Raw genomic sequence first — 25,630 nt, 5'->3', positions numbered from 1 at the left:
CTGGGGCGTCCAATAACTTGTGTGAGGCCAGGCACCCAGTAAACATTGAAACCGGGGTGCCAGTGGCCAAACCGACTACGTGGGGCTGGGCGGTGCTGTGCCTGACACGTACCACAGTGGCTGGTCCAGAGGGGGCCCCACGTTACCTACGGCCATAAATGTTTGTTGTTTAACGAACTGACAGAAACACACATGCGTGCATGAATGATTAACGCCAAACCCGTATGGAGAGAAGGGTACAGAAGGACCCAGGAACCGATAAAGACAACGGTGACAGATCTGCTAAGAAACAGGTTGCACTCCCAGGGCAGTGGCTGGGTCGCTTTGTCTCCGACCTCCCCAGGCGACCTCCCCAGGGCGCTGAGTAGTTTCAAGCCCCTCTCAGTGCTCAGTGTGCAACCACTGCTGCCTGGCCCCCTTCCCACGCTTTGCCGGCGTCCAGGGCAAGTCCCGAAGGAGAGGTGAGCACTCACTCTGTCCTCTGCACCACAGGGAAGGATCCCATCCGGACATAGGAACTCTGCGCTCCGTTGTCTCTCTTCCCCAGGATCTCCTTCACACGGAACAAATCCATCAGGTCAAAACCTGTCAAGGAGCAGAGTGGGGGTGAGTGGAGGGGAGGAGCCCGGGAGACCAGGGAGGGGAACACCGCTCTGCAAAGGGAGCTGCCCACCCTGCCCGAGGGGAGCGGGCGTGGGATGTCAGCGGAGGGAACTGCTCAATACAATTCAGGAGAAAACATCAACAACAAAGTAAGGAGACATGCGGCTTCCATTTCCAGTTGCGGGGAACATGCGGGAGAAACTGCAGACCCGAGTTTTCCAAAGAAATGGGAGGTGTCCTGGCTGCCCGGCTAGGGCAGGTGTTAGGAAGCTCCCCCAGGAACACTTTGCAAAAAACACTTTGTTTTGTTCTGTTCTGTTTTGGCTCTGAGAGAGGACCTCGTGTGCCCTGGCGATGTACGTAAAGGAAAAGTCATGACCTGAGCGCTGGGGGAGCTGGGGACGCGAGGGGGTGATCAGCTCGGGCACGTGCCATGTGGACATCGGCCACTTGAACAGCACCGGCCACTTGGTCGTCAAGGGAGGGCAATGACACCCACGGCCGTAGGGCGGCCACGAGAACCGCTCACGATGGACCCGCCACCAGCAGCACGTCCTTACCACGTCCCCTACACGACTGTCCCGACTCGAGTCCCACAGGCCAGGACAGCGGGTTCTCAGAGGAGCCTGAGCACAGTGCCCACACCAAGGTGACAACGTGGCCTACTGGCTCAAACTCTGTTCCTCGGGCAACGGGAAAGCTCACGCAGGTTCAGGGAAGCCAATGGAGGGCACGCGTGGGAGCACTCGTGTCTGCATCTCCAGGGCCAACACGACCCTGGGTCCGGGCGACACCTGAGCCACAAGACTTTAGGACGACTGTGGGGGATCTCCAACCTTCTAAGGTGCTGCCACGAGGTGGGGTCACAGGGCTTGTACGGTGATGATATACCCATCTTGTACCACTAAATCCTGCTGCTCCAAGCCTGGTGTAAGAAACAGCAGGGACAGGAAAGGTTTAGCACCGAATGAGAGTTAGAGTGGCAGACTTGGGCCGGTCTAGACTGTGTTCCTGACCACAGGGTCCTTGCTGTGTGACCTTAGGCAGGTTGCCTAACATCTCTGAGCACCAGTCTCATCATCTATAAAACCGGGGTTGTTTTAGAATGTACCTCATAGGATTGTACCGAAGCTTGAATGATAAGATACAAAGCTCTTCATAGGGCATCCACCATACAGGGGCCCACAGAGTAGTTTCTGTATCGATTATTTTCCCATGATAGCCTGGCCCACAGCACAAACTCATGACGCTGGACTTCCAGCTAACTCTAGGCTGGCACGTGCCCTTTACCCTGGACAGACTATAAAGAGACAGCACCCAGCACCTGGAAGGTCAAATACTTGCGGGCTGAGCCCCACTTAGAGCTGTGTGACCTAGAGCATGCATCCTAACCTTTCTGAGCTCATTACCTTCTGTGTCTCTGCACAGTTGGGATAGTAGCAGTGTGGGGCAGTGAAGGCTCTAGAACAGGGAATATTTGGGCTCAAACCCCTACTCCCATATTTCTTCTACCTGCTCAGTCTCAGACACGTTATTCAACCTCTCTGGGCCTCAATTTCCTCATCTGCCAAATGAGGACAAGAAATGCAGTCAGTGGGTGTGGGCAGGTGCAGCAGCCATCGTCTGGCAGAGAGCCCGTGGACAACACATTCCGGCTCTAATGACAAGCAGTGATACCGCGGGAGGCCACACTGAGTTTTAAAGGAGAAAGTAAAGGGGCGCCTGGGTGGCTCAGTCGGTTAAGCGTCTGACTTCAGCTCAGGTCACGATCTCGCGGTTTGCGAGTTCGAGCCCCACATCGGGCTCAGTGCTGACAGCTCAGAGCCTGGAGCCTGCTTCCCATTCTGTGTCTCCCTCTCTCTCGGCCCCTCCCCTGCTCCCACTCTGTCTCTGTCTCTGTCTCAAAAATAAATAAACATTTAAAAAAATAAAGGAGGAAGTAGGTCAGCATATGCCTGGTGCATAGTAGGTGCTCACTAAATGTCAGGTGCCATAAACGGACTCTTCACTCTGAATGAGAAGGTAATCACTCTCCTATCCCATAGTAAGCTCTGAATAAACGCTCAGGGGTGGGGCTGAGTCACTTACCCCTCCCTGGAATCAGTTCTTTCATAGATCAAATGGGAGATCTGGGGGGAATTTGATCTTCTTTTGTGTTCTCAGCACTGATTACTATATATCATCTTTTCCCAATTCTCGCCATGACCGGAAAGAGCCGTCTCCCGATCATACCGCATCATTTGCCTGCCAGAGAATTCAGAGATCCGGTTTTTCAGCACTAAAGAACCCCTCAGTTCAGCAAGGATGAGGCCGCCGGTAAGGTGGGGCTCCAAGTCAAAGCAGGGAGTGAAGCCCAGGAACAACGCGCCTCAGGCATTCAGAGTGCCTCACACAGCCCAGGGCGCACCCTGCCCCCTCGCAGACTTCCAGCTGAGTGCTATGGACTGAATGTGTCCCCCCAAAGCTCCTGTGTTGAAGCCTGACCCCCAACGTGATGGGTTTAGAAGGTGGGGGACCTGGGGGATGATGAGGCCACAAGGGTGGGGAGCCCCATGGGTGGTATCACTGCTCTTATAAAGGAGACCCTAAGACCTCCCTTGCCTTCCACTGCCCGAGGACACTGAGAAGAAAGCCATGTATAAACCAGCCGGCAGGCCCTCGCCAGATGCTACGTCTGCAGGTGCCTTGGTCTTGATTTCCCAGTTCCCAGAACCAGAAGATACAAAGTCCTGTTGCTTATATGCCACACAGTCCGTGGTGTTTTTGTTCTCCTGGCCCAAAGGACTAAGACGCTTGGGTGGCTTTGAAGAAGTTGTCAGATTGTCTGAGTCTGTTTCCTTAACTGGGAAAGTGGAGTGAGTAATCCCTCGCAAGGCTGTCGTGGCATTTCGGTGAGGTGAGCCGACAGAGTGCCCCCAGGGAAGCTGCCGCTTGGGAGTTGCTCGGTCAGTGTCAGCAGCCCTTGCTGGGGACCAGGAAGGGAACCTTTTGACTCACGTCCTCTGTGAAATCCCCAGGAGCCTCACAGCCTGGGGAGAGCTCTGCCACTTTTCCTGGAGCCCCACGACCGCCACCTGGTCGTAGAGGACCAGGCATGTGGCGGGGAGCAGCCCCTCTCCCGCAGGGGGCAGGTCAGGGCAGCAGATGTTGGGAGACACCTGCTGAATGAATATGGAGAGAAGCCCCCTTCTCTCACCCCCCGCCCTGCACTTCCGCGGGCCCGGCCACGGCCTCCTTAGCAGGGGCTGGGCACTGCTGTTCCAGAATTGCCTGGGGACAGAAGGCATCGGGTCCCTGCTGCTCTGGGCTCTGCACCGCAGAGGGCCCGGGGGGCCCAGCTGGGAGCAGCTGGCAGAACTGACCACCCCTGTGCAAGGCCCTCTGAAGACGCAAACGTCTGCCGCACGTGCTGGGGCCCTGTACCCGGACGTGCCCCAGAGGCTGGGAAGCCCCGGGCAGCGGGAGCGGCTGGGGGCCCGCCTGGGGACGGGGTGACTGGCCAAGAAGGCCCTGCAGGTTCCATGGACCAGACACCAAATGGTAAAGAGCATAGAGCCCGTCTGGGCCCCAGCAAGGCAGAACAAGCAGAGGAGGTTTTGGGGACAGTCCGTCCTGGGTCCGAAAGCTGGTGCAGCACTGGCCACGCGCACAGTCTGCGTCCTTGTGTCTCCGCTGCCACCAAGGTGGGGATAACGGCCCGCCCCGCAGGCCGCCACCTCGAGGATCTCGCACATTCCTGCAGGCAGGGCCGTGCTCAGCAGGTGCCTGTACCTGGCACGCCCAGAGGCCCGGCGGCGCCGGTGGGTCCGTGAGGGCTCTCTCATTTGTGAAACTCTCTGATTGTCCTGCCTGCCTGGGGCGGTCCCTGCAGGGAGGTGATGGGGTTGGAGGGGTCAGGTTGTTGCTCAAGAGAAGCTGCCCCCAGTTAAGGGAAGGAAAGTGGGAGAGGGAGAGCATCTCAGTCAGACACATCGGACCCCATCCCTGCCCTTAGACTCTGCGGCTCCACAACGGGGGTGCAGGTACTAAGCCCCTCACAGCTCTCTGCCTCATCCGGGTGGGGCGGACGGCCACCACTCGGCAGGCGTCTGGCCCCTGGAGGCTCCCACGGAGCAGCGGCCTGTGTTCAGACAGCGTGCTGGCAATCTGGGTGACACGTGCCCAGAGACTTCCCCTCAACAGTGAGAACAGCAGAGTGGGCCTGCTCCCCTAGAGCTCTGTCAACTGTCCCTAGACACTGCCACCTTAAGCTGGGCTTCCCTTAAGCCGTTACACGTGGGAGGATGTTTTTTTCTAGGTTTTGAAAAAGCAAACATATGCTCTCCTTTCTGGTTCCACTTTTATGGGTTTCGATGAATAAAAACAAGGAATAAAAACAAAGACTTAAACACGACGAAGCTTTGAACAACAAGCAATTAACCCGGTGGTAGCAAAAGGGCACCGAGAGAAAAGAGGAATTGCCTGCAATAAAGAAAAGGCTGGGAAGGAAAATGAAAAAACGTTCCCGAGGTAAATGGACTCTGATGCGAGGCACCGCGTGATAAAGAAGCAATTGTTTAGTGCAGGAACTGCAGGGGTCCACCTCCCCCCAAATCACGGGGTCAGCTGAAACAGGTCGCATCAGCGACACCGTTAGCCATGGCCCAGCTCAACTGTGTGCACCTGCTCCACACCAGTGCCCACCGGGCTCCCCGCCCATCCTTCTAAGGTCTGCACTCAATGGACCTTTACTGGACTCCTCAGGCACGACGCTCACTCCCGGGTCTTTAGTGTGTCTGGCCAAGGCGCACAGGGCCCATCTAGGGACGCTTTCTCACCAGCTTGTGACCAATTTCATCCGGTTCATGCTTCTGCCCCTAAGGAAGCCAGGAGCTTCAGGTTTACTTATTTGCAGCACATTTTGTGGAAAGACGGAAGGATTCCCTGTTGGCTGTGCGGATCCCAATAACGAACAGGATAAATCCCAGCCTCCCCAAAATGTAGTGTCTAGAGAGCAGCAGACGCATAGGTAAGCAGTGTCGGTACTGTGGGTAAATGATTAGAAGGGAGAACTACAGGGCTCGTGCAGAAACACAAGGGATATCTCTCCCTTATCCCCCTGAAGAGCAGTCAGGGAGGGCTCCCAGAGGAGGCAAAGCTCAGCCTGGATTTGAAGAACAAATAAAAGGTGGGCAGACACAGGGGGAAGAAAGGGCATCCAAGGTAACTGGATGTGTAAAGGTCAGGGGGCCCGAGTCAGCCCAGCTCCTTCCGAGAATCTTGGCTATTCCAGGATGTCAGGAGCCACGGTCACTGGCTGGGAATGGGGTAGGCGGGGGAAGACCAGGCTGGGTCCGTCGGCCACGTGGCAAAGTCTGAGTGTCCTTCTGCGGGGAATGGAGAACCACGAAGGACTTCAGAGCAAGAAACAAACACAACCCTGTTTCTATTCTGAAGGTCATTCTGGCAGTGGAGAGACAGGAAAGGGAGGCCTGGGAGATGAGACTTGCTAAGGGTGGGCAGGGGCGGGGGTAGGCCTCGGGCCAGGGTCCACTTGAGAGGTGTAGTGGGGGGTGCCTCGGTGAGGATCCGGGTGCAGGAGCTCAGGTGGGAAGAGAGAAGAATCCAGAATGCCCATGGCCACATTTCAGAGATGCTCCGAACCTAGCATGTTCTTAAGCAGCAAACAGCCAATCTCCCGGGAAAGTTGTATTCCACCCGCAGTCATGAAACTCTCAGAACATTCAGTTATGAGCGCCGAGAGGGACCCTCAGAGACACTATGTGGGACGTAAGGTTATGCGGGCAGGGAAACTGGGCCTCAGAGATGCCAGGGGTCTGGGAGCAGCAGGACCAGCCTAAGACCAAAACCGCCAACCGCCTTGCCTGCCCTCTCCCCTTCCTGGCTGTTTTGGCCTGGTAAGCCCTAAAACCTGCCAGAGTCATCTGAGGGGGTGTCTGGAACTGAGGCTTTTCGGAACCCCATTTTTTCCCAAAGGGCAAACGATTCCAATTACCCAACTGTATTTAACTGGCATGTCTGAGACTCCTCTCTCCATAACCCCATCCAGCTTCCACATGGCGGGGCTTCCGGACAGACCCAGTCGGATCTCCGTGTGCACAGCACTGCACCCACAGGGCATGGGTGCCGCGTGTGACGGGTGCCTGCCTGGGCTACGATTCACCTCCTGGGAGCCTCGGAGCCCGCAGAGGGGGAGGGGAGATTTCAGGAAGGTTCCAACGGCTGCAGACAGAGGCTGCGGATTCCGAACAGAGTGCCCGCTTCTCTCCAGTCACCAAACAGTCAGCAGGATATGCTCCTCATGTACCAGAGGCTGAAGAATTTGTGCCCCGGACACACACACACACACACACACACACACACACACAGTGACTCTTCCCAGCAAGAATCAATTATTCTTGGGGCGCCTGGGTGGCTCAGTCGGTTAAGCATCCGACTTCGACTCAGGACATGATCTCACGGTTTGTGGGTTCAAGCCCCACATCGGGCTCTGTGCTGACAGCTCGGAGCCTGGAGCCTGCTTTGGATTCTGGGTCTCCCTCTCTCTCTCTCTCTGCCCATCCCCTGCTCACACTCTCTCTCTTTCTCTCTCAAAAATAATAAATATGCATTAAGAATTTTTTAAAAAAGCATCAGCAGAAAACACGGTTGGGCTCTTTTCCACAGAACGAAACAGGACGGCAGGCAAGCCCATCTGACTTGCAGTGACACAGGCAGATTCGCTAATTCATCTGTGACTTCTTCCTTCCTCTCTCCTTTCCTTCCTTCCCATGGTCTGCCTGCCTGAACGCACCTGTACCTCAGTTTCCCCAACTACAAAACACAAAACAGTGCCTCTCTTGTGTATCACGAGGGTTGAACGAGAGCACATGTGCAAAGTGCTTGACACACTGTAGAAGCTCAGTGAGCTCGATTTTCACCATTACTGTTATTAACGTCCCTCTTGTCACATCTGTTCCCTTCTAGGGACACACACACACACACACACCCCAGATCGTGAATGATTTCGGCCAGATCCTGCTGGGAGGGATTCCCTGCTCACAAAGTCAAACACAGAGAATGCAGCAGGTAGGAATCTGCCTTCAACACGGACTTCAGTGCACGGATGGGGATTGCCAAGGCAGCGAGCGGGAACACTGATGTCAAACTGCCCAGAAGCTTCGTGCCAACCTGGGCAGAGCAAGGCAGCTATGGATATATTCCTTGCAAGGGAATGGGGTTATGAAAGCAAAGAGGAGGAGAGCCATCGTCATCTCCTGGGTTGACAGAGGGCCCTGGGAGGGACGGCTGCTCACTGAACACCAGCGGCACCCCGGGCACCAGGCACCGGGAGACTAAAGCCGTCTTCCTTCCAGAGGCGCTTGATGGGGGAGTGGGGACCGGGGACAGGGAGAAAGAGGAGTGGGGGAAGCGTGTGGCACTAAGCGGGCCACCCCGGCAGGTGACTGCAGCTGGAACCCGCTGGGAACCGCCAGGAATTGGGTCAAACATGGACCTTGGAATGAGGGGCACTAAAGCCGGGCTGTTTCTTCCCCCAAGACACTGCCTGAGGGCCGAGTCACTCTGGGACACATTTCACCTGCTGTGCGAGCAGGCAGGGCCGTCTTCTATTCTAGAAACGTCCCTCGAGCACGAACACGCAGATGCTAGCATCTCTGGTGGACGGGGCACCCTGACTCAGCAGCGTCCCAGGAGAGTGTCGCTGGGACAGCTCCTGTGAAGCGCCTGGTTCTGACCCCTCCCAGCCCCCAGCGGAGGATGCAGACCAGCTCCGGAGCCACACAAGGAGGGGGTGCCTGGCCCCCTTGCACCTGGCGGGGCTGGCGGCCTGGATGTGGAGGAAACTCCCCTGAGATCGTCACTCAGAGAGTGCTTTGCCGGATGTGGGCCACAGGGAGGAGCACACCCCACTCCCACGCTTGTGGCTCTCAGGAGGGTGGGAAGCCCACTCAGCCGTTGCCACGTCCCCTGTGCACCCCGTCAGGCGGGGACAGCCTGGGAAGGGGCGCTGCAGGGGGATTTCTGCTGCCGGGGGCACACTATCTCCTATCACCCCCTCATGGATTTAAAAACTCTGGCTCTCTCTCTCACTCCGAATGCACTGATCCCTCCATTCCTTCGCTCGCCTGGCCCATCATTCACTTACTCGCCCCCCAACTCTTTCGTTCTGATGCATTATTTAGGGGCTCCCGTAGGGTCACCACCGACTCCCAGATGGAAACGGGACGGCTGCTCACGGCTGGACGGCCCGCAGGAGGGGGCTGACGCCTGCCCAGCTTGTGTGATTCCTTCCATTAAGCTTCAGCGGAGAGGTTGGCGAGGCCAGCCCTGCGTCAAGGAGGACCGCGCTCAGGGCCAGCTCAGGGCGGCACGGCGAGCCAGCGGTCTCTCTCTTACCTGTGATTTCCTTGCTGTCGCCATTGGTGTGCTTAAATCGGTCTCCTTGCACACGGACGCTGGGGCACAGCACGTCTGAGAAAAGCAAGAGAAGACAAGAGCTGGATGAGCAAATGCCACCCACAGTCTCTGGGGAAGGTGACAGCACCTGGAGCCCCCAGCTCCCGGCATGGAGGATGGCCAGTGCCCGGGGCACACGCGGGGGCAGCGCACATGGCTGACAGGTTCACGCCCGCGTGTGCTTGTGGAGCACCTATTCTGTAAATATCGTGCCCTGTACTGGGGGTGAATCGCAAACAAGGAGGGTCCCTACCCTCAAGGAACTCAGTCCCCCATTAGAGGGAGTCAGACACCAAAAGTAACATGATCAACACAGTGTAATAAGTGACAGGACGGGCGTGGTTGCTGGGGGATCTGGGACACAGGTCTGACACCTCACCAGGCTTGGGGAGGTCAGGAAAGCTCTTCTGGAAACGGTGGTTCTCGAGGCTTCCTTAACGGAACAGTTAAGACCTAGCCAGACAGACAAAAGCCCGAGAGCAGCACCAGCAGAGGGAACATTTATAAAGGCTTGAACACACACATACAGAGTCCAAGTTAGCGGTGCCCATAGAGCAGGAAACGTGCGCTGGGGGCCCACCAGCAAGGTGTCGCCTGATGCTACCCCGAGGAGCCTCAGGTCCCATTCCAACAGAAGAAAACTGCTCAACTGTCCGAAGGCAATAGAGTAAGTCTTACAGAAGAAAATAAAAGCAAAACTTCATTATAGCATATTACGTTAATGTCTCATATTAAGGTTTTCATGATTCTTCACTTAAAAAAACTGGAAGAGACAGAAACTCAGTTGCCCTAAAAATCTCAGAAAGAGCACCAACTTAGAGTTTAAAAAAATTTTTTTAATGTTTATTTTTTTTTTTTGAGACAGAGACAGAGCATGAGAGGGGGAGAGGCAGAAAGAGAGGGAGACACAGAATCGGAAGCAGGCTCCTGGCTCCGAGCTGTCAGCACAGAGCCCGACGCGGGGCTCGAACCAATGAACCGCGAGATTGTGACCTGAGCCGAAGTCGGACGCTCAACCGACTGAGCCACCCAGGTGCCCCCCAACTTAGAATTTTAAAGTCCTTGATTCAAGTGCCAGGCTCCTGACCAACTGGCACAGTGTGTTGGGTAAGTCCCTTAACTTCTGTCTCTGTGCAAGTGTTTCTGACGGGGAGACCTTATAAATCACGCACTGAGCAGGGGCTGCCTGGAGGGCTGGGCCACCTCAAGCTCGTCACAGGACTGGCATGAGGGAGGGTGACCGTCAAATTCAGCACCTGAGGAATCTTGCTTTCCTTCGCCTAGACCCTGCCCTCTCCATGTCACTATTCTAACCTCCCCTCATTAGACGTTCCCCCATCTGTTCTGTGTGCAATGACCTCTTTTCCTATTCAGGGCACACGTGCTTCAGCGCAGGGCCGGTCTGGGGCCCCTTTTACCATCAGTAGCCAGGGGAAAGCACGAAATCGTCCCCGATTTGGGTGGAGGTATTTTTCATGTTTATCTTACAAGGCACCGCGAGGTCCGACGAGCCACATGGAAGGGGTTATTTTGGAAACAGCACCAAGCTGTCTGTCTAGGACCAAATACAAGAGAGGATCCAGGCCCCGTGCAATATTTAGACGGCTCCACCCAGGACGGCGGCAGCTGTGGGGTGACCATCAGTTGCTTGGAAGGCTGCCAGTGAGACGGGCTGTGGGTCATGCGTCACTGCAAATGCACTGACTCAGAAGGTTCTATCCTTGATTATGAGCAAATCTCTGGAGACTGATGGCTGGAGCTCAGGGCAGGCAGGGCCACTGAGCCTTGTCTCTGAAAATATCCCGAGGTTGTGACCTGATTCCCAAACCCAGATGTGCAAGGACAGTCCAAGGACCATGAGCACAGGTAAGACGGAGGCTCTTTTCAAAGACATTAGAACTTTTGCCCAAACCGCTTTAAGGACTCGTTCCCCAAACCACCTGCCAATCCCCTTTTGGGGCCATCTCTAACGCTTATACATTCAAGAGGATCAAGGGGCAATTTATAGCCGACTTAGTACGTCAGGACAAATGGTTCCCAAATTACCCCCTCCAGCCAGGCTTTGCAGGGATGCTGGGGCCTCTGGGTTCACCTGCTTGGCAGGAACACAGGGTCAGCATCCAAAGTCCCTCTCAGCCTATAACTGTATCTGTTTGGCCAAGATATTTCCACACTTTGCATAATGATCTATTTATTTCCACATCAACTCATTTACTTCAACTAAAATATCTGAGGTCCCGAAATGTTCCGGGCACAGAGCTAGTTCTAGGGACCCACAAATGGGATAAAAGACAAGTTGCCATCCCTGCCCTCAGGGCACTCATGGGCTGACTGTGGTGACTGGGGACAGAGTGACACAAAGTGTCAGAGCTGCCCGAGTTCGTGATGGCTGGAAATGACCAGTGACAGCTAAGCCGAGAAGTCACTGCTGGATGGCCTTCCAGGCACGGGCTCCATCGTGACGCTGCAGAGAAGTGAGAAATGTCCCAGATCCGGGCTCCTGCCATGGAGGCTGACAGACCCTGTCACCCGTGCTACCTGTTCCCTAAAAGAATACCCCTTTCACTCCAAACGGCACTTTTCAGCCCAAGGAGAAGAGCTGTGGCTGGCTGGTGGCCGGTCTTAGCCAACAGAGGTTATTCTGTCCTCCACCTTTTTAGCTTCCCTTGCTGCTAGGGACACACACGTGACCCAGGTCTGGACGAGAAAATAAGTAACCGAAGTTTGCTGTGGTTGGCAGAGGGGTGGTCTCTCAAAAAGCCTTTGCTTTTCCTGATGAAACGGGACAGACAGGGAGATGCACTTGGCAAGGTGACTCTCCCTCCTCCTTAGATGCCGGGACATAATGTCTGCAGGACTTCCAAGGACAACTGAGGAGACAGGGACTTCCAACAAGCAGCAACCCAAGGCTGGGTGAAGAGGGTAAGAAAAACACACTTCCATTTGAGCCACAGGAGCGGTTTGTTTTGTTGGTTTTTTTTGTAGTTGAGTGCATCCCAAACCTGCACACATTCCCTTTTTTGGGAGTGGCAAAGATTTGCCAGGCTCCAGGATTTGGAAGCTGCCTCTCTTTCCAGATGCCCAAGGACAACTCAAGAGGGTGGTAAGAACGGGTACATTACTTTCCTGGTAAAGGAGCCACAGACAGACTGGATTATCTTCACTATCCCAGTAAATATGGGTGTACCCGGAAATCATTCAGTATCAACCTGAGAAGCCATTCTGGAATTAAGGATGGGGTAAGTCCTCAGGGTCCAACATGTGTACTTAGTTCTTGGTTACTTGGTCAATTTTCCTTTTTGAAAGAGCAAGAATATGACTGCTCACAAAGACCTTCTCCCTGGGAGCTGATTTATGGTCATTCTTCCTTGGTCTTTGGGTAGGTAGAATATTCTAGACTTCTGGAGAGGAAAAAGATCTCTCTGCCCACAGAACCACTTCTATTTCCCCCAGAAGCTTTCAAGAGAGGCCAGCTGCTGATTGACCAGAGCTGCTCTTCCAGAGGGAAAAAACCAGGAATTCACTGTAGTTTCTGTGGAAAAACACATCAGCTGTCCTCAGTTTACCACATGGCAGAAAGGGAAAGTGTGCTCGCACAGCATGCCCTTCTGCTTTGCGCTGACACGCCCACACTTCCGTCTACAGAACACACAGCCATGCCATCCCCAGGCTCTCAGCCAAGAGTGTCTTCGTCTGGGAAAAGAGAGTGCCGGCAACTATTGACTGCCTACTGTATGCCAATCTCCCAGCTGGAGATTTTACCCCCAACGACCACTCTAGGGGATAGATTTTTCCCCCCATTACACAGATTTAAAAACAGAGGCTAAAAGGTTAAGGAACTCCCCAGGATGAGAGGAGAACCCGGATGTGAAATAAGGTCAATCTACGTCTAGAATCTAGGAGAAGAGACGGTGGCTGCAGTCAAGGCAAATCAGCAGGACCACAGAAGAGGGAGCAGAGGTCTCGGTGAGCAACAGACAGGAAGCCTTCAACTCACCCAGCACTTCGCAGTGACCACTACGGAGTCCAGCCAGCCCCAGACGAGGTGCTGGCATTCCGAGAGGGCGGGGGAGAGGCAGAGGAGGGAGGAGGTGAATCAGGTACCAGCAGGCACACAGAACAGCTCCCTCGCTGCTCCGAGGCCAGCCAGGAAGTCACCCTCACTCTAGAGAGCCAGCCGACACTGCACCAGGCTCCAGGGCCCGGGACAACGTGAGTAACAACTATGACGGCAATGCCAGTGGCTCCCGGGGACGGAGGACCCACACGTCCAGTATGGCACTGGGCGTGCAGACTGTTTCTGCTCTGCTGGGGGCAGCGGGGTCTCCGTGATCAGCAGACGGTCACGTGTAGAGGCTGCTGGGCACCAGACACCGTCCTGAGCACGTTGAACACATTAACACAGTGAATCCACTTCTCCTTCAGCTTCAAGGGGCAAGTGCTAGTATCTACAGATGGGGAAAGAAAGGCCTAAGGAAGTTAGTAAATGGATGGTCCAAGGCCGCAGAGCCCCCTAACAATACAGGCGGCTCGATGAATCCAGCATCTGGCTCCCGACCACGCACCACACAGTCTTTCCGAAAGTCACCTGCTTAAGTCACCCAGCTGACGGGGACCCAAGTTCGTCCGTCTCCAAAGCCTGCACAGACAGACGGCCGGCTGCTACCTCTGGAGGCAGCACCTTCCACTCACGAAGGGCCCTGACTTGTTGTAGACGGGCCTCCTTACCCTGCACCTATAGGATCCAGGTGCTGGCTAAATTCTGCCCGCGCACCTGTTCGCTTGTGACCATTTACAGCAGGCTCCGAGCTGGGTACTGGGGACCCCAGAGTGGACAGACAGCAAGATGGCTACCAACCCCAAACAGGGGCCCCTTCTCTCTCACAGAAGCTACTCAGACGCTGCAGCCTGTGAGCTCCTACTCTCCAGTCCTGTGCAGCTGACGCCCCGCAAATCCCCAGCGTTTCCATCATCCAGACAGGCTGCAGGAGTGGAGGGAGTGGGTCCTGCGGGAGTCATGAGCACGTAAGCTGGGATCACAGCTCCCGCAGGCGGGGTTTTGCGTTGGCTGCTGACTGAGGCGTCCTGTCTGGCACCAATCAGTGCTGCTCATCAAGCCCATCTTGCAGATGAGAGAACTGAGGCTAGGACAGCCGAGACGACCCATTTCAATCAGGCAGCTCGTTTGCAGAAAGAGGGTTCAACTTGGTGTGACGCCAGCACCCTCTCGCTGGCTCCCACAGACACACATATTGGGGCGTCAGGAAGGGCACAGGATATTTAGGCCGTGGTTACCTCCGGGAGGCAGAACTTGGGAGTGATTCTTTGTCTCCTCTTTGTATCTTTGTATTTTCAAATTTGCTTTAAAGATTTGAATGTGATTTACTAGTGCAGTCTTTTCAGGTTTTTGTTACTATTATTTTGATCTTTTTAAGGTTTGTTTATTTTTGAGAGAGAGAGCATGAGCGGGGAGGGACAGAGAGTGAGGGGGAGGGGCAGAGGGTCTGAAGCATACACTCGGCACGCACAGCGCAGAGCCCAAGGTGGGGCTCGAACTCACAAACTGTGAGATCATGACCTGAGCCAAAGGCAGACACTCAACCAACTAAGCCACCCAGGCGTCCAATTACTATTATTTTTTGAAAGCGGGTCTCAGCCGGGCCCTGGGACACTGTTGCTGGCCAGCAGGAGGCTCCGGGGGAGGGGAGGCAGGAGGGCTGGTGGCTGTAAGCACCGTTTGCAGAAGTGAGCCTGGGAGGCCTGGAGGCCTGCTGGGCCTGCACCAGCTGACCTGCCAGCCTCGGCCGGGAGAACGGGAGAACACCAGAGGGCCTCGCACCAGGCCGCCTCCGCTCTCCCAGCCCCAGCCCGTGCTCGCTCTCTGCGGTAAGGTGAGGCTGAAACAGGGCCAGAGGGAGACCGTGCTCTCCACGGCTGATGGGGAACGTGGCCTGGAGTCTGCAGACCTCGCCTCTCTGACGTCAGCTGCCCCTCGTGCGTGCTCCCAGATCTGGAAATAGGGATGTAAGTGTGGGGGGCGTCTCCCCACCAGAGATAATCCTGCAGCTTAAATGGGATAGTGAGTGGGAACTTCTTGGCATGGTGCCTGGCACCTAATGAGTGCTCGTTCATTCATTCATTCATTGATTCATTCAGCCAATACATTTTTGCCAAGGGCCTGGCACATACCTCCCAGCGTGAGGAGTGCAAACACGTGCCCTGGCCTCTCGTGGTCACGTGCCTAGTGGAGGAAGCAGAAGGCCAACAGAGACAGAGAAGCCAGCGGGCCATCAGCTATGCTCCGTGCTGTGGAGGAAATATGTAGGGGATATGTCCGGGCGCTGGCCGTGGGGGCCAGGGTGCACGTTGGATACGCTGGTCTGGGAAGTCCTCTGGGCTGGGTGACATCTGGGTTGAGAGCTAAGAAGGGCACAAGCCAGCCACAGCAAGAGCAAACAGGCAGCAGGCAGCAGCAAGGGGCACAGAGCCCTGAGGAGGAAGGGGCTTGGCTTGCCCTGGGGTGGGGAGGGGGACCAAGCCCTGCGCTGAGTGGTTCGTGGAGACAGGAAGGTAGGAAGACGCCAGCTCAGGAAAGCCTGGGGACCCAAGGCAGGGCTTGCAATTCAGGCCAATGAAGAGATGTGTGCCGGGGAGTTAAGAGTGGGCGACTGAGTCCAGGTAGTAGGTGATGTAGTTAGCATAAGAGTGTGGCTGCCCAAGAAGGGTGGGATTTCAGAGGTCCCTGGTTTCCTGGGAACTCCCTTCCCTCGGGGGTGCCCGTGGGCTGGACACCAGCAGGTGTCAGCACAGGCCCCGAGGACCTCCTCTAGTTGGGGGCAGGAGATGCGGTGCCATGGGAACTCGGAAGGGCATCAGAGCCCTCGGCCAGCACCCAGGTGCCACATGGGTCCTGGCCACTTTGGCCCAGCAGGCTCAGCTGGCATCTGAGAGGTACCAAACCTAAGTGCAAACTTTCTTTCCTTCATCCCACGTTTAATGAATGCCTACTATGTACCTGGCACGGAGCTGCTCCAGGGTATAATGGGCCCAATGACAAATGTGCTGTCCTAGGGAGGCGCTGGCCAGTGGACAAGATGGAAATTGGCCAAATAAGGCACTGACATCTCCAGCAGGTGATGAGAGCCAGTGGGAAGCTGTAAGGCGAGGCCAGGATGAACACAGCGGGCCCCAAGCTGGTTGGAGGGTCGGGGACGCCTCCACTGAGACTTGAAGGGTGAGCTGGAGGAAAGCAGGTCGAAGCAGCAGGAGAGTGACCCACTGTGAGCTCAGAAGACTCAGCGACTCGTCCCCAGGTCACAGAGCTCAGCATCAGGGATGCAAAATCCAAATCCAGGTCTGTCTGACCCCCACTACCCCCATCTTTGGGCCACGGCAGGCTGCGGACCATCGTGGCTCAAGTGATCTGTCTGTCCAACAAGGGCTCTGGGGACCCTCGAGAAGCCCTTAAATGAGCAGAATCCGTGAGATGCTCACAGGACAGGTGGGGGCAGGGATCAGCAATGTGGGGTCTGTGGCCAGCGGTGGGCAGGGGCTCACTCAGACACTCGTGTTCTCCTGGGACGTTAACCATTAGGGAGTAGAGCAGGACATGAATCAATGATTCCCGAGTGTCCACCACGGCAGGGACATGATCACTGCCTGGATGCCAGGGAGGCCACAGGGAACAGAAAGGGCAAAAGTCCGTGCCCCCCTGAAGCCCACCATCCAGCAGATCTCACTTAAGTCTCTCCACAGCCTTCCGGTGGGTTGGCCTCTCCCAGTTTGCAGCTGGCACTGGGGCTCACTCACAGAGGCTCCCCGGTCTGTCTAAGTCACCTTGCGGTGAGTGGCAGAGACAGGAGGCAGACTTGGGCCTGGTTGAAATGCACACCCCATGCAATCTGCCCAGCGCACCCCAAAGTCTGGCAGGGGAAGACGCACAAGGCAGGAAAGGTCAGCGGCTGAGCTGGGCTGCCAGGGGAAATGGAGAGACTTCTAGAACCAGTATTCTCACAGCACAACGCCAGCAGCCAGAACTGAGGATCAGGAAAGGGCCTACAGGATGCCCCTACGGTCCAGGACTCTGGTCTTACAGGGAGGGATCTGACGCCAACAAATGACCCCCGGTGCCACCCCACCCGAACCTCCCTCCACCACGCCTGGTGCACGGCCACAGCCCCCCTCCCACCCCTCAAAGGTCCTCTGAGGCCAAACCCAGGAAACACCAGCAGCCGGGAAGTGTGTTCCACGGGAAAGCTGGTCCTGAGGATGACGGCATCCGGCTTCTAACGTGGAACTTTTCTCCCCAAAGCTTTGCCTTCTGACTTTGATGCAAAACCTCTGACCCAAATTCGCTGCCTGGGGGCAATTTTGTCCGTCCCACCCGAGCGAACACCTCCTTACGCTTCCTCGTGGCTGTCTCTGTACTGTTGGCTCCTTTGCAGGGAGTGAGCGGCTGCCTTAGTGCACGGCACCCTCTGTCTTTACAGCCTCTGAGGCTAGTTTTCTCGATTCCAGAAATGGGTCCACGCTCTGGACGCCCACCCTTCAGGGTCCCCAGGGGGATTTGTGAGCAAGTACAGGAAGCAGCCAGCTCAGCATTCAGCCCACCACCGTCTCCACCAAGCGGCGATCTGCCTTTCCCTCCTGCCCATTCTCACCGTGCGACCTGGTTCTGGGAGGACCGTCACCCATGCCCAGTCTGCTGACAGCCACCCACAACTCTGGGCTCCCGTGAGACCCGAGGAGGAGGGGCACCCCAAGGGCTGCCTTACAAGGTGCACATCCTACATGACAGGCTGCTGTACAGACCACAGGTAAGGAAACAGAGCCTCCTCCTTCCCTCCAGGGATTCCGAGCAGACGGAAACATAAAAACAAAGGAGCAGAAAGATGCAAACGTATCACATAAATCCAGGGGGGTTCTCACAAGATATTTCACTCTGCCCCAAGGAGAGGAGACAAGAGTCCCCGTAGGAAAGGGGAGGAGGTAAGAGACAGGGCGTGAAGAAGGCCCGGGTTCTGGCAGCAGAGTTGACCCTAAGTCACTCCGTGGCTGGGACACAGCACCTCCCCATGCGGTCCCGGGAAGGCACAGGGCAGGCGGAATGAGCCCCAAATGCCTCCCCACAGGGACATTCTGTGGTTCTCAGCAGAGACGGGCAAACAAGATAAGGTGCGACTTCTTTTTCTCTAGTTACAGCCACATTCCCTCCATTAGCATGTGGCCTGGGATCAGACCCATCTGAGTCCAGGCTCAGGGTCATGTCCCCACAGTCAGAGCATGTGACCCAGGCAATCCCCAGGGAAGAGCAGGGTATCCTGGTTCAGTCCTCTACCTTGCCAGGCACCGAACGCCTTATGGGAGCAGACGGCAAGGCCGGGACCCATTCACTGGGTCCTGGGGGCAGAAGGGGACCTGGCCGGCCCAGCTGCTCATTTGCTTCTGGCCTCTCCCCCAAGCACTGGTGGAGATGGGTTTTGGGAATGGCCACTGGCTTCATTCCTGCGGCGGGGGGAGAGCTTTGGTGAGGCTGGTGGGAAATCACAGCCAGATGTCCAGGAGGAACCGCTGGGCGGCCTTTCCACCTCCCCCTGGACTAATGCAGCTGGCCAAGGCAGAGCTGTAACTAGAGATGAGCTGAGGCCGGAGACACAGTGGGGACCCCGCCCACATGCCCTCCTTCCGTCCAGGACACCCGCTGGGGCTGCACGTCCCATCACAGACTGCCACCGCCCCTAGGGGTCTGCAGCCGGAGGGGCCAGCCTGGGGTGGCATGTGGAGGGGTCACCTGCCTCTGTGCTCCTCCACAGCTGTGGTTCTCCCCCGCCCACAGCCCGGGCTCTGCTGCACCTGCCGCCCCACACCTGGAGAACGAAGCTGACGGGGCTTCAGGGGCTGCCGTTCCTTCTCCGCGTAGCTGACCACGAACCAGCTGCCCAGTCCCTCCGGCCTCTGGCTTCTCACGAGACCATTACTATGTGCTGGGCTCACCGTTCAACTCTCTACCCACACTTCCTCGTTTCCAGCCAATCCCTCCACCCACCCACTCCCGCCCCTAAACCCTCTTCTTGGGGAACACCGCCCCATATGCCCATCTATGCCAATTTCCTTCAGCATAATGCCCTCAAGGCCCATCCACGTTGTTGCAAAGGTAGGATTTCCTCAGTTTCTTATACTCCATTGTACGTCTACACTACCACCTTTTACCCCTCCATCCACACGTGGACGCGGACAGTTACGTCGTCTCCACGTCTTGGCTTCTGTACATAATGGTGCAAGGAACACGAGGGTGCAGGTATCCTTTCCAGGAGGCAATTTCACTTCCTTTGGATACATTTCCAGAGCTGGGATTGGCGGATCATAGGGTAGTTCTATTTGTAATGTTCTGAGGAACACTGTTTTCCAAGTGTCTGCACCAGTTCACATTCCCACCAACAGCTCACAAAGGTTCCCTTTCTCCTCCTCCTCACCAGCACGTGTTATTTCGAATCTTTTCAACAGCCCTTCTGACAAGTGTGAGGTGCTCTCTCATTGTGGTTTCCCTCATATTTTTTACATGCTAACGTTTTAATGTGTTGTTTTTTTCCCCCTGAGATAGAAGCTCTGTGTGAACAGGGCTGTGCCTGTCACATGAAGCCCCACACCCCCATCACCTGCAGCCAGTTTCCAGCTCCCGGGAAGCGCTTAATCAAGACTTCCAGAACTGATGGATAAAATGCTGTAGCAAAACGATCGGATGGGTTTCTCATTCCTATGTTTCAGATGAGTGACTGAGCCAGACAGCTCATGTGACTTCCTCAAGGGCATTTGGGCAACAGAGAGCACCTGCTGTGTGCCAGGTGGCTCCCCTCTGGGCCAGGCAGCACCTACTGTGTGCCAGGTGGCTCCCCTCTGGGCCAGGCAGCACCTACTGTGTGCCAGGCGGCACCCCTCTGGGCCAGGCAGCACCTACTGTGTGCCAGGCGGCTCCCCCTGGGCCAGGCAGCACCTACTGTGTGCCAGGCGGCTCCCCTCTGGGCCAGGCAGCACCTACTGCGTGCCAGGCGGCTCCCCCTGAGCCAGGCAGCACCTACTGTGTGCCAGGCGGCTCGCCTCTGGGCCAGGCAGCACCTACTGTGTGCCAGGCAGCTCCCCTCTGGGCCAGGCAGCACCTACTGTGTGCCAGGCGGCTCCCCCTGAGCCAGGCAGCACCTACTGTGTGCCAGGCGGCTCTCCTCTGGGCCAGGCAGCACCTACTGTGTGCCAGGCAGCTCCCCTCTGGGCCAGGCAGCACCTACTGTGTGCCAGGCGGCTCCCCTCTGGGCCAGACACCTACTGTGTGCCAGGCGGCTCCCCTCTGGGCCAGGCAGCACCTACTGTGCGCCAGGCAGCTCCCCTCTGGGCCAGGCACCTACTGTGTGCCAGGCGGCTCCCCTCTGGGCCAGGCAGCACCTACTGTGTGCCAGGCGGCTCCCCTCTGGGCCAGGCGCTACTCCAAGCATCCTCTGTACTTCGGTGTATTGAATCTTCACGGGAGCAGCTGTCTTATGATGGACAAGCCAAGTGCAAAGATTACAAGCCAAGTGCAAAGATTACACGACGAGTAACAAGATGATAAATAGCAAACACAGGACTTCAACTCTGAGCTTCCAGAAGGGGGACAGAGAGGGAAGGAGGGAGAGAAAGAGAGAAAATTCTCTCTAGCTTAGAATTTTAACAGGCCCTCACTGCAGGGTTACTGGCTCCCTCTTTCTTTTCTTTTCTTTTTTCCTCAATATTTTTTTCCCTCAATTTTTAAAAACTGCAGTGTAGTTGGGGCGCCTGTATGTCTCAGTCGGTTAAGCTTCTGACTCTTGATTTCAGCTCAGGTCATGACCTCACAGTTCATGGGTTCGAGCCCTGAGTCAGGCTCTGTGCTGACATCATGGAGCCTGCTTGCGATTCTCTCTCTCCCCCTCTCTCTCAAAATAAATAAATAAACTTAGAAAAACTGCAGTATAGTTGACATACAGTATCACATCAGTTTCAAGCGTACAACATGGAGATTTGACATTTTTATACATTGTGACGTGACCCCGTTATAAACATAGTTACCACCTGCTCACACAGTTATTACAACAACATGGACTATTTTTCCTATGCTACACTTTTCATCCCCATCGCTTATTTACCTTATAACTGGAAGTTGAAACCTCTTCATCCCCCTTCACCGGTTCCATTCCCCCCACCCCCTCCAGCAACCACCTGTCGGTTCTCTCCCCCACCTGTTCAAGCTCCTAGACCAGGGAGCCAAAGAAGCCCATGGAGACCCCGCTCACTCCCACCCTCCTGTTCACCAGCTTCCATTGTATATATCGCCTCTGTTGACAACAAATTACTTTATCTAAAAAAAACATGGTTTTAGGTGCTTGAGGCCCTTTGTGGCGTTGAATCCACAAATGCCTCGTGGACCACAGTGCCTTAGACTCCCTTGGGCCAGGCCCTGTTGCCCACCTAGTGACAACAGAATGTGCCACACAGGCTGATCACCTGTGTGATGTCAGGATAATCCGTTGCTGAGCCAGAGTTCCCAGTCAGACGTTCCCAGTCACCCCCTCTAGAATGTGCACCAAGGTGTCGCTCTCACGAAAAGCAAGGAGGAGGGTGAGAAGCTGGCCTGCACGGATCCAGCCGGCCAGGGCCCCTCTCCCTCCTGATCCCAGCACAGGGACCTGGGCCTGATGTGAAACCACGAAGGCTTCTGCGGCCCATTTTACCTCCAGGTTCCAGTGAACAGAGAATTGCGTCAACGGGCGATTTTCACCTCCAACGACTAAGTTTCTGCATCGAGGACACCAGGCGAGGAGGGTAGGAATGTGGGAATGGGCCCCAGGAGCTGGCTGCATTCTCTGCCTCCTGTGTGTTTACTCGCTAGTCTTGTGGCTTCTCTGCACGCTGGCTGGTGCCTCTCTGAACCAGGGAACCTGGGGGCAGTGAGCACCGGCCCTACGCTCACTCAGGCCATACACTCGACAGACATCCACAGAATCTCCGCAACGTGCCTACGCGGGAGAGTTCTGCATGCTGGTTTCCAGATGAGGAAACTGAGGTTAAGTCCCCTGCCCAAATCCACACAGCTGGTAAACAGCAGAGTAGCGTGCATGCACATGCGTGTGCCCTGTGTCTTAGTGTATGTGTGTGTCTGTGTGGGGGTGGGGGATAGGTGGGTGAACTCAAAGAAACCAGAGCCTATAATTAAAAGGACAAAGACAGACACGTTTTACAGCAAAACAAGTCACCTAGAACCTGCTTTACCAGCAGATTTCCTTCCACTTTCCAGTTAAATGTGAACTTGTATCAGAAGCATTGCAATTACTCAGCCAACTCTTCTTGGAAAGCCCCTAGACGCTGTGTAACCCCCGGGTCCCACTTGCTCTCTGACAAGTATGAAGTTCAGCTAGGACGAGGTCAGCTGCAGGATGTAAGAGGCTCTCAAAATTGCACTTTCTCCGCGTATTTAATTATATGGATGCATATTCCTATACAGACATATAGAGAGAGGCTGTGTGTATGCATATTTACATTTTGCAAGTAGTACTAATTTAGTTGTGGCCACTAGATTGTACCCCTGTATCAACTCTAAACTAAAACCACCGTAGTCCAACCTCCGTGAGCTTCTAAAGCGCCTGGCATGACATGACCCTAGTAAATGAGATGGTCTTGCCCATGTGGGTGCTTACGTGGGACGGCACCAGGGACAAGGGGTGCTGTGGCTGGCACGAGGCCCTGTGGCAAGTCAGTGCCATGGGGAGGACACTGATTGGCATCTGACCCAGGGCCCTGTCCAGTCCAGTTGGGATGTGAATCCTTGTCTGAGGCCAGGGAAGGTAGGAGGCTTTCTTAAGGATCTTGGGTGACCCCTAAAAATGACAAACAGAGCAGGGATCCATAACGCAGCTGCACACGTGGGGGCAGCACGACCGTTGACTGTGCTAGAGGAGAGGGAGCCTCTAAGGGGAATCCCACTCACCCCATTCAACACCCAAGGAGGAAACTGAGGCCCCCATAAAATACCCTACTCAGGGTCACGGAAGACTTAGTGACAGTGACTTCAGATCCCCAGCCATCGTCTCAGAACACACTGTCAGGGGTCAGCAAACTTCTTCTGTAAAGGGCCAGAGTGCAAATAGCCTTTGTGGGTCATGCGCTCTCTGTCACAACGGATCAGCTCGAGGTTGTGGTGGGAACACAGCCACAGACAATATGTGAACAGGCTGGCAAGCCATATTCCAGCAAAACTTAATTTGAAAAACTGGTGCCTGGGCAGATTTGCTCTGCGGGCTGTAGTCTTGCCTTCCTGAATGGGCCGGTGCCCATTACAGAGCTCAGGATCCATGAACTTCTAGATTCTGCTAGATTGCCTTCCTGTGACAGGGGGCTCAGATCCTGCCACGTCACCTTTGGGCACTCTGATGTTTGGCAAGTTCTATTTCATACAGGCTTTGCATAAAAATCGTGCAATAACCCCGTGATAATAAGAACCACAGTCAGTGAGCTGCCAGATTGGTAAATATCATCTCAATTTTACAGACGAGGAAATCAAGTGTCTGAAAGGTGATGCCCTTGCTGAGGGGTCCCCAGCTGGCTGGTGGCAGAGCTGGGATTCCACTCCAGTTCCCCTGCCTCAGATCAGGGTCTTGGCAATGCAGAAACTATGAGTCCCCTGCGTACAAGCTCCAAAGGGGGCCTTTTAAGTGCATATTCCCCCTGCTCTAGGGAGTAGGTGGTACTATTACCATTTCCATTTAACAGGGAAAACTAAAGCTTAAGAAAGTAATCTGTCCAAACAGAAACCTGGACTTAACCCAGGCTTTTAGATCTGAGTCCCATCTGCTAAATGAGAAGACTATAAAGTCACATCTCCTAAAGGACAGAAGGCAGGATCCGAACCCAGGCCTTCCCTGAATTCTCGTCCTGGACTCCTGCCCTCCACCCAAAACGATGCTTTCTCACAGGGGCCATATTGCTTCCCAGGGGCAAACACTGCTTAAGGGAGGGGGTGAGCAAGTCAAAGAGATCCCATGGCTCGGGCCCACCCAAGCTCAAGCAGCATAAACAGACTGTATTCAATCTCAGAGAAGGAGGCAATTGGGAGGAAAATGCAACATTTATACAGAGTCGTTTAGGGGACATAACAACAAAAAAAAGAAAGATTGAGAAACACTGCCCTAAGTGAAAGGTAATCAACTCAATCACCGTTCCAGAAAATAGTATATGTACACGTGCACATATACATAGATAAAATTTGTGTATGTGTTATATGTAAGTTATATATGTATACACAAATTTCACATGTACACACATACACACACGTGTATATGTGCATACACGTGTGTTTCCACACATGTACGTATATACATGCATGTGCATTTATGTACATGTATGTATGTGCATGTGTGTGTGCATGTGTATATACTTGCATGTATGTGTGCACATGTGTATGTGTACATGCATGTCTGCATGTATGTAAGTGCATATGCATGCATATGTATATTTGTGCATGTATACATGTGTGTATATACGTGTATGTGTGGATACATTTGTATTTCTATATGTGCACACGCACATATACATATGCATATGAATATGTGTGTGCACATGTGTGCATACATGTTTGCATGCATGTGAGTGCATATGTGTGCATGTATATACTTGTGCGCATTCACATGTGCATATACATGTATGTGTGTACACACATGTATTTGTATGTGAATACAGCTAATTGTGTGCACACATGTATGTGCATGTGTGTGCACATACATGTGTGCATATGTGTGTAGGTGGGTGTATCTGTGTGTGCGTGTGTGTGTATAGCAAAAGCAAAGTGCATAGCATGTGCTCAGGGCCACCACTGTGCCCAGTGCTTCCCATGTCCAATCCATGAGACCCCCACGACACTCCACAGCGTAGGAATGGTGCCAGCATCCTCTCTGTACGGCCGGAACGAGGCTGGAAAGACGCTAGGTACCTGGTCTGACTTTTCAGAGGGCGGGGAGGCAGAGCTGGGTGGGACGAGCGCCAGCTCCAGCGAAGCGGAACTGCCCTGCCTGAGCACACTCTTGGAGGAACCGCCTTCGGGCACACACATGCAGGCACATGCGGAGTCCAGCACGAGGGAGACAGTACTACACTATCGTGAGAAGCCAGGACCCAGAAATAACGTGAGTGGTGGTCCGTCCAGAGGGTGGGGGGTGTGACAGCACACGCTCCCCCCTTCCCCAGCACAGTGGGACACACTCCCTGGCCCTAAGGGGCTACGGGCAGAATGTCCAGTTTTGACACGTGGGTCTTGGGTTTCAGGAAGAGATAGCAGTCAGGCAGGGGCACACACTGAACAGCTCCCAGGGACCCTTTCCAGGCACGGGCCTGGCTGGGCACAGCTGGGGACACTCGCCTTCCCGGATGTGTGTAAATTAAAAATAACTGAAGGCTGGCTTCAGTTTTCCATCATTTCCCATAATTTTCTTATGAAATGTCCCAGCACATCATCAGAATTAGGCAGTCCGATTACAATTTCTAGGGAGTGACCCTGATCACAAGTTTTCCCAGG

At 54.8% G+C, this 25,630-nt stretch overlaps 1 protein-coding gene across 1 annotated transcript in view; it reads right to left on the bottom strand.

Annotated features, from left to right (window-relative positions):
• COL22A1 (collagen type XXII alpha 1 chain) overlaps positions 1-25,630 on the bottom strand; it is a 232,479-nt gene that overhangs the window by 174,406 nt on the left and 32,443 nt on the right. The window contains exons 4-5 of the mRNA XM_030304529.1: positions 9,001-9,075; positions 474-585 (exon numbers count right to left, since the gene is read on the bottom strand). Coding sequence (XP_030160389.1) covers positions 474-585; positions 9,001-9,075 — 187 coding nt within the window. The remainder of the gene's footprint in view (positions 1-473; positions 586-9,000; positions 9,076-25,630) is intronic.

This window comes from Lynx canadensis, chromosome F2, assembly GCF_007474595.2.
Source record: "Lynx canadensis isolate LIC74 chromosome F2, mLynCan4.pri.v2, whole genome shotgun sequence".
Lineage (NCBI taxonomy): Eukaryota > Metazoa > Chordata > Mammalia > Carnivora > Felidae > Lynx > Lynx canadensis.
The sequence above is the reverse complement of the archived record's forward strand: the minus strand, read 5'-3'. Positions and strand labels throughout refer to the sequence as shown.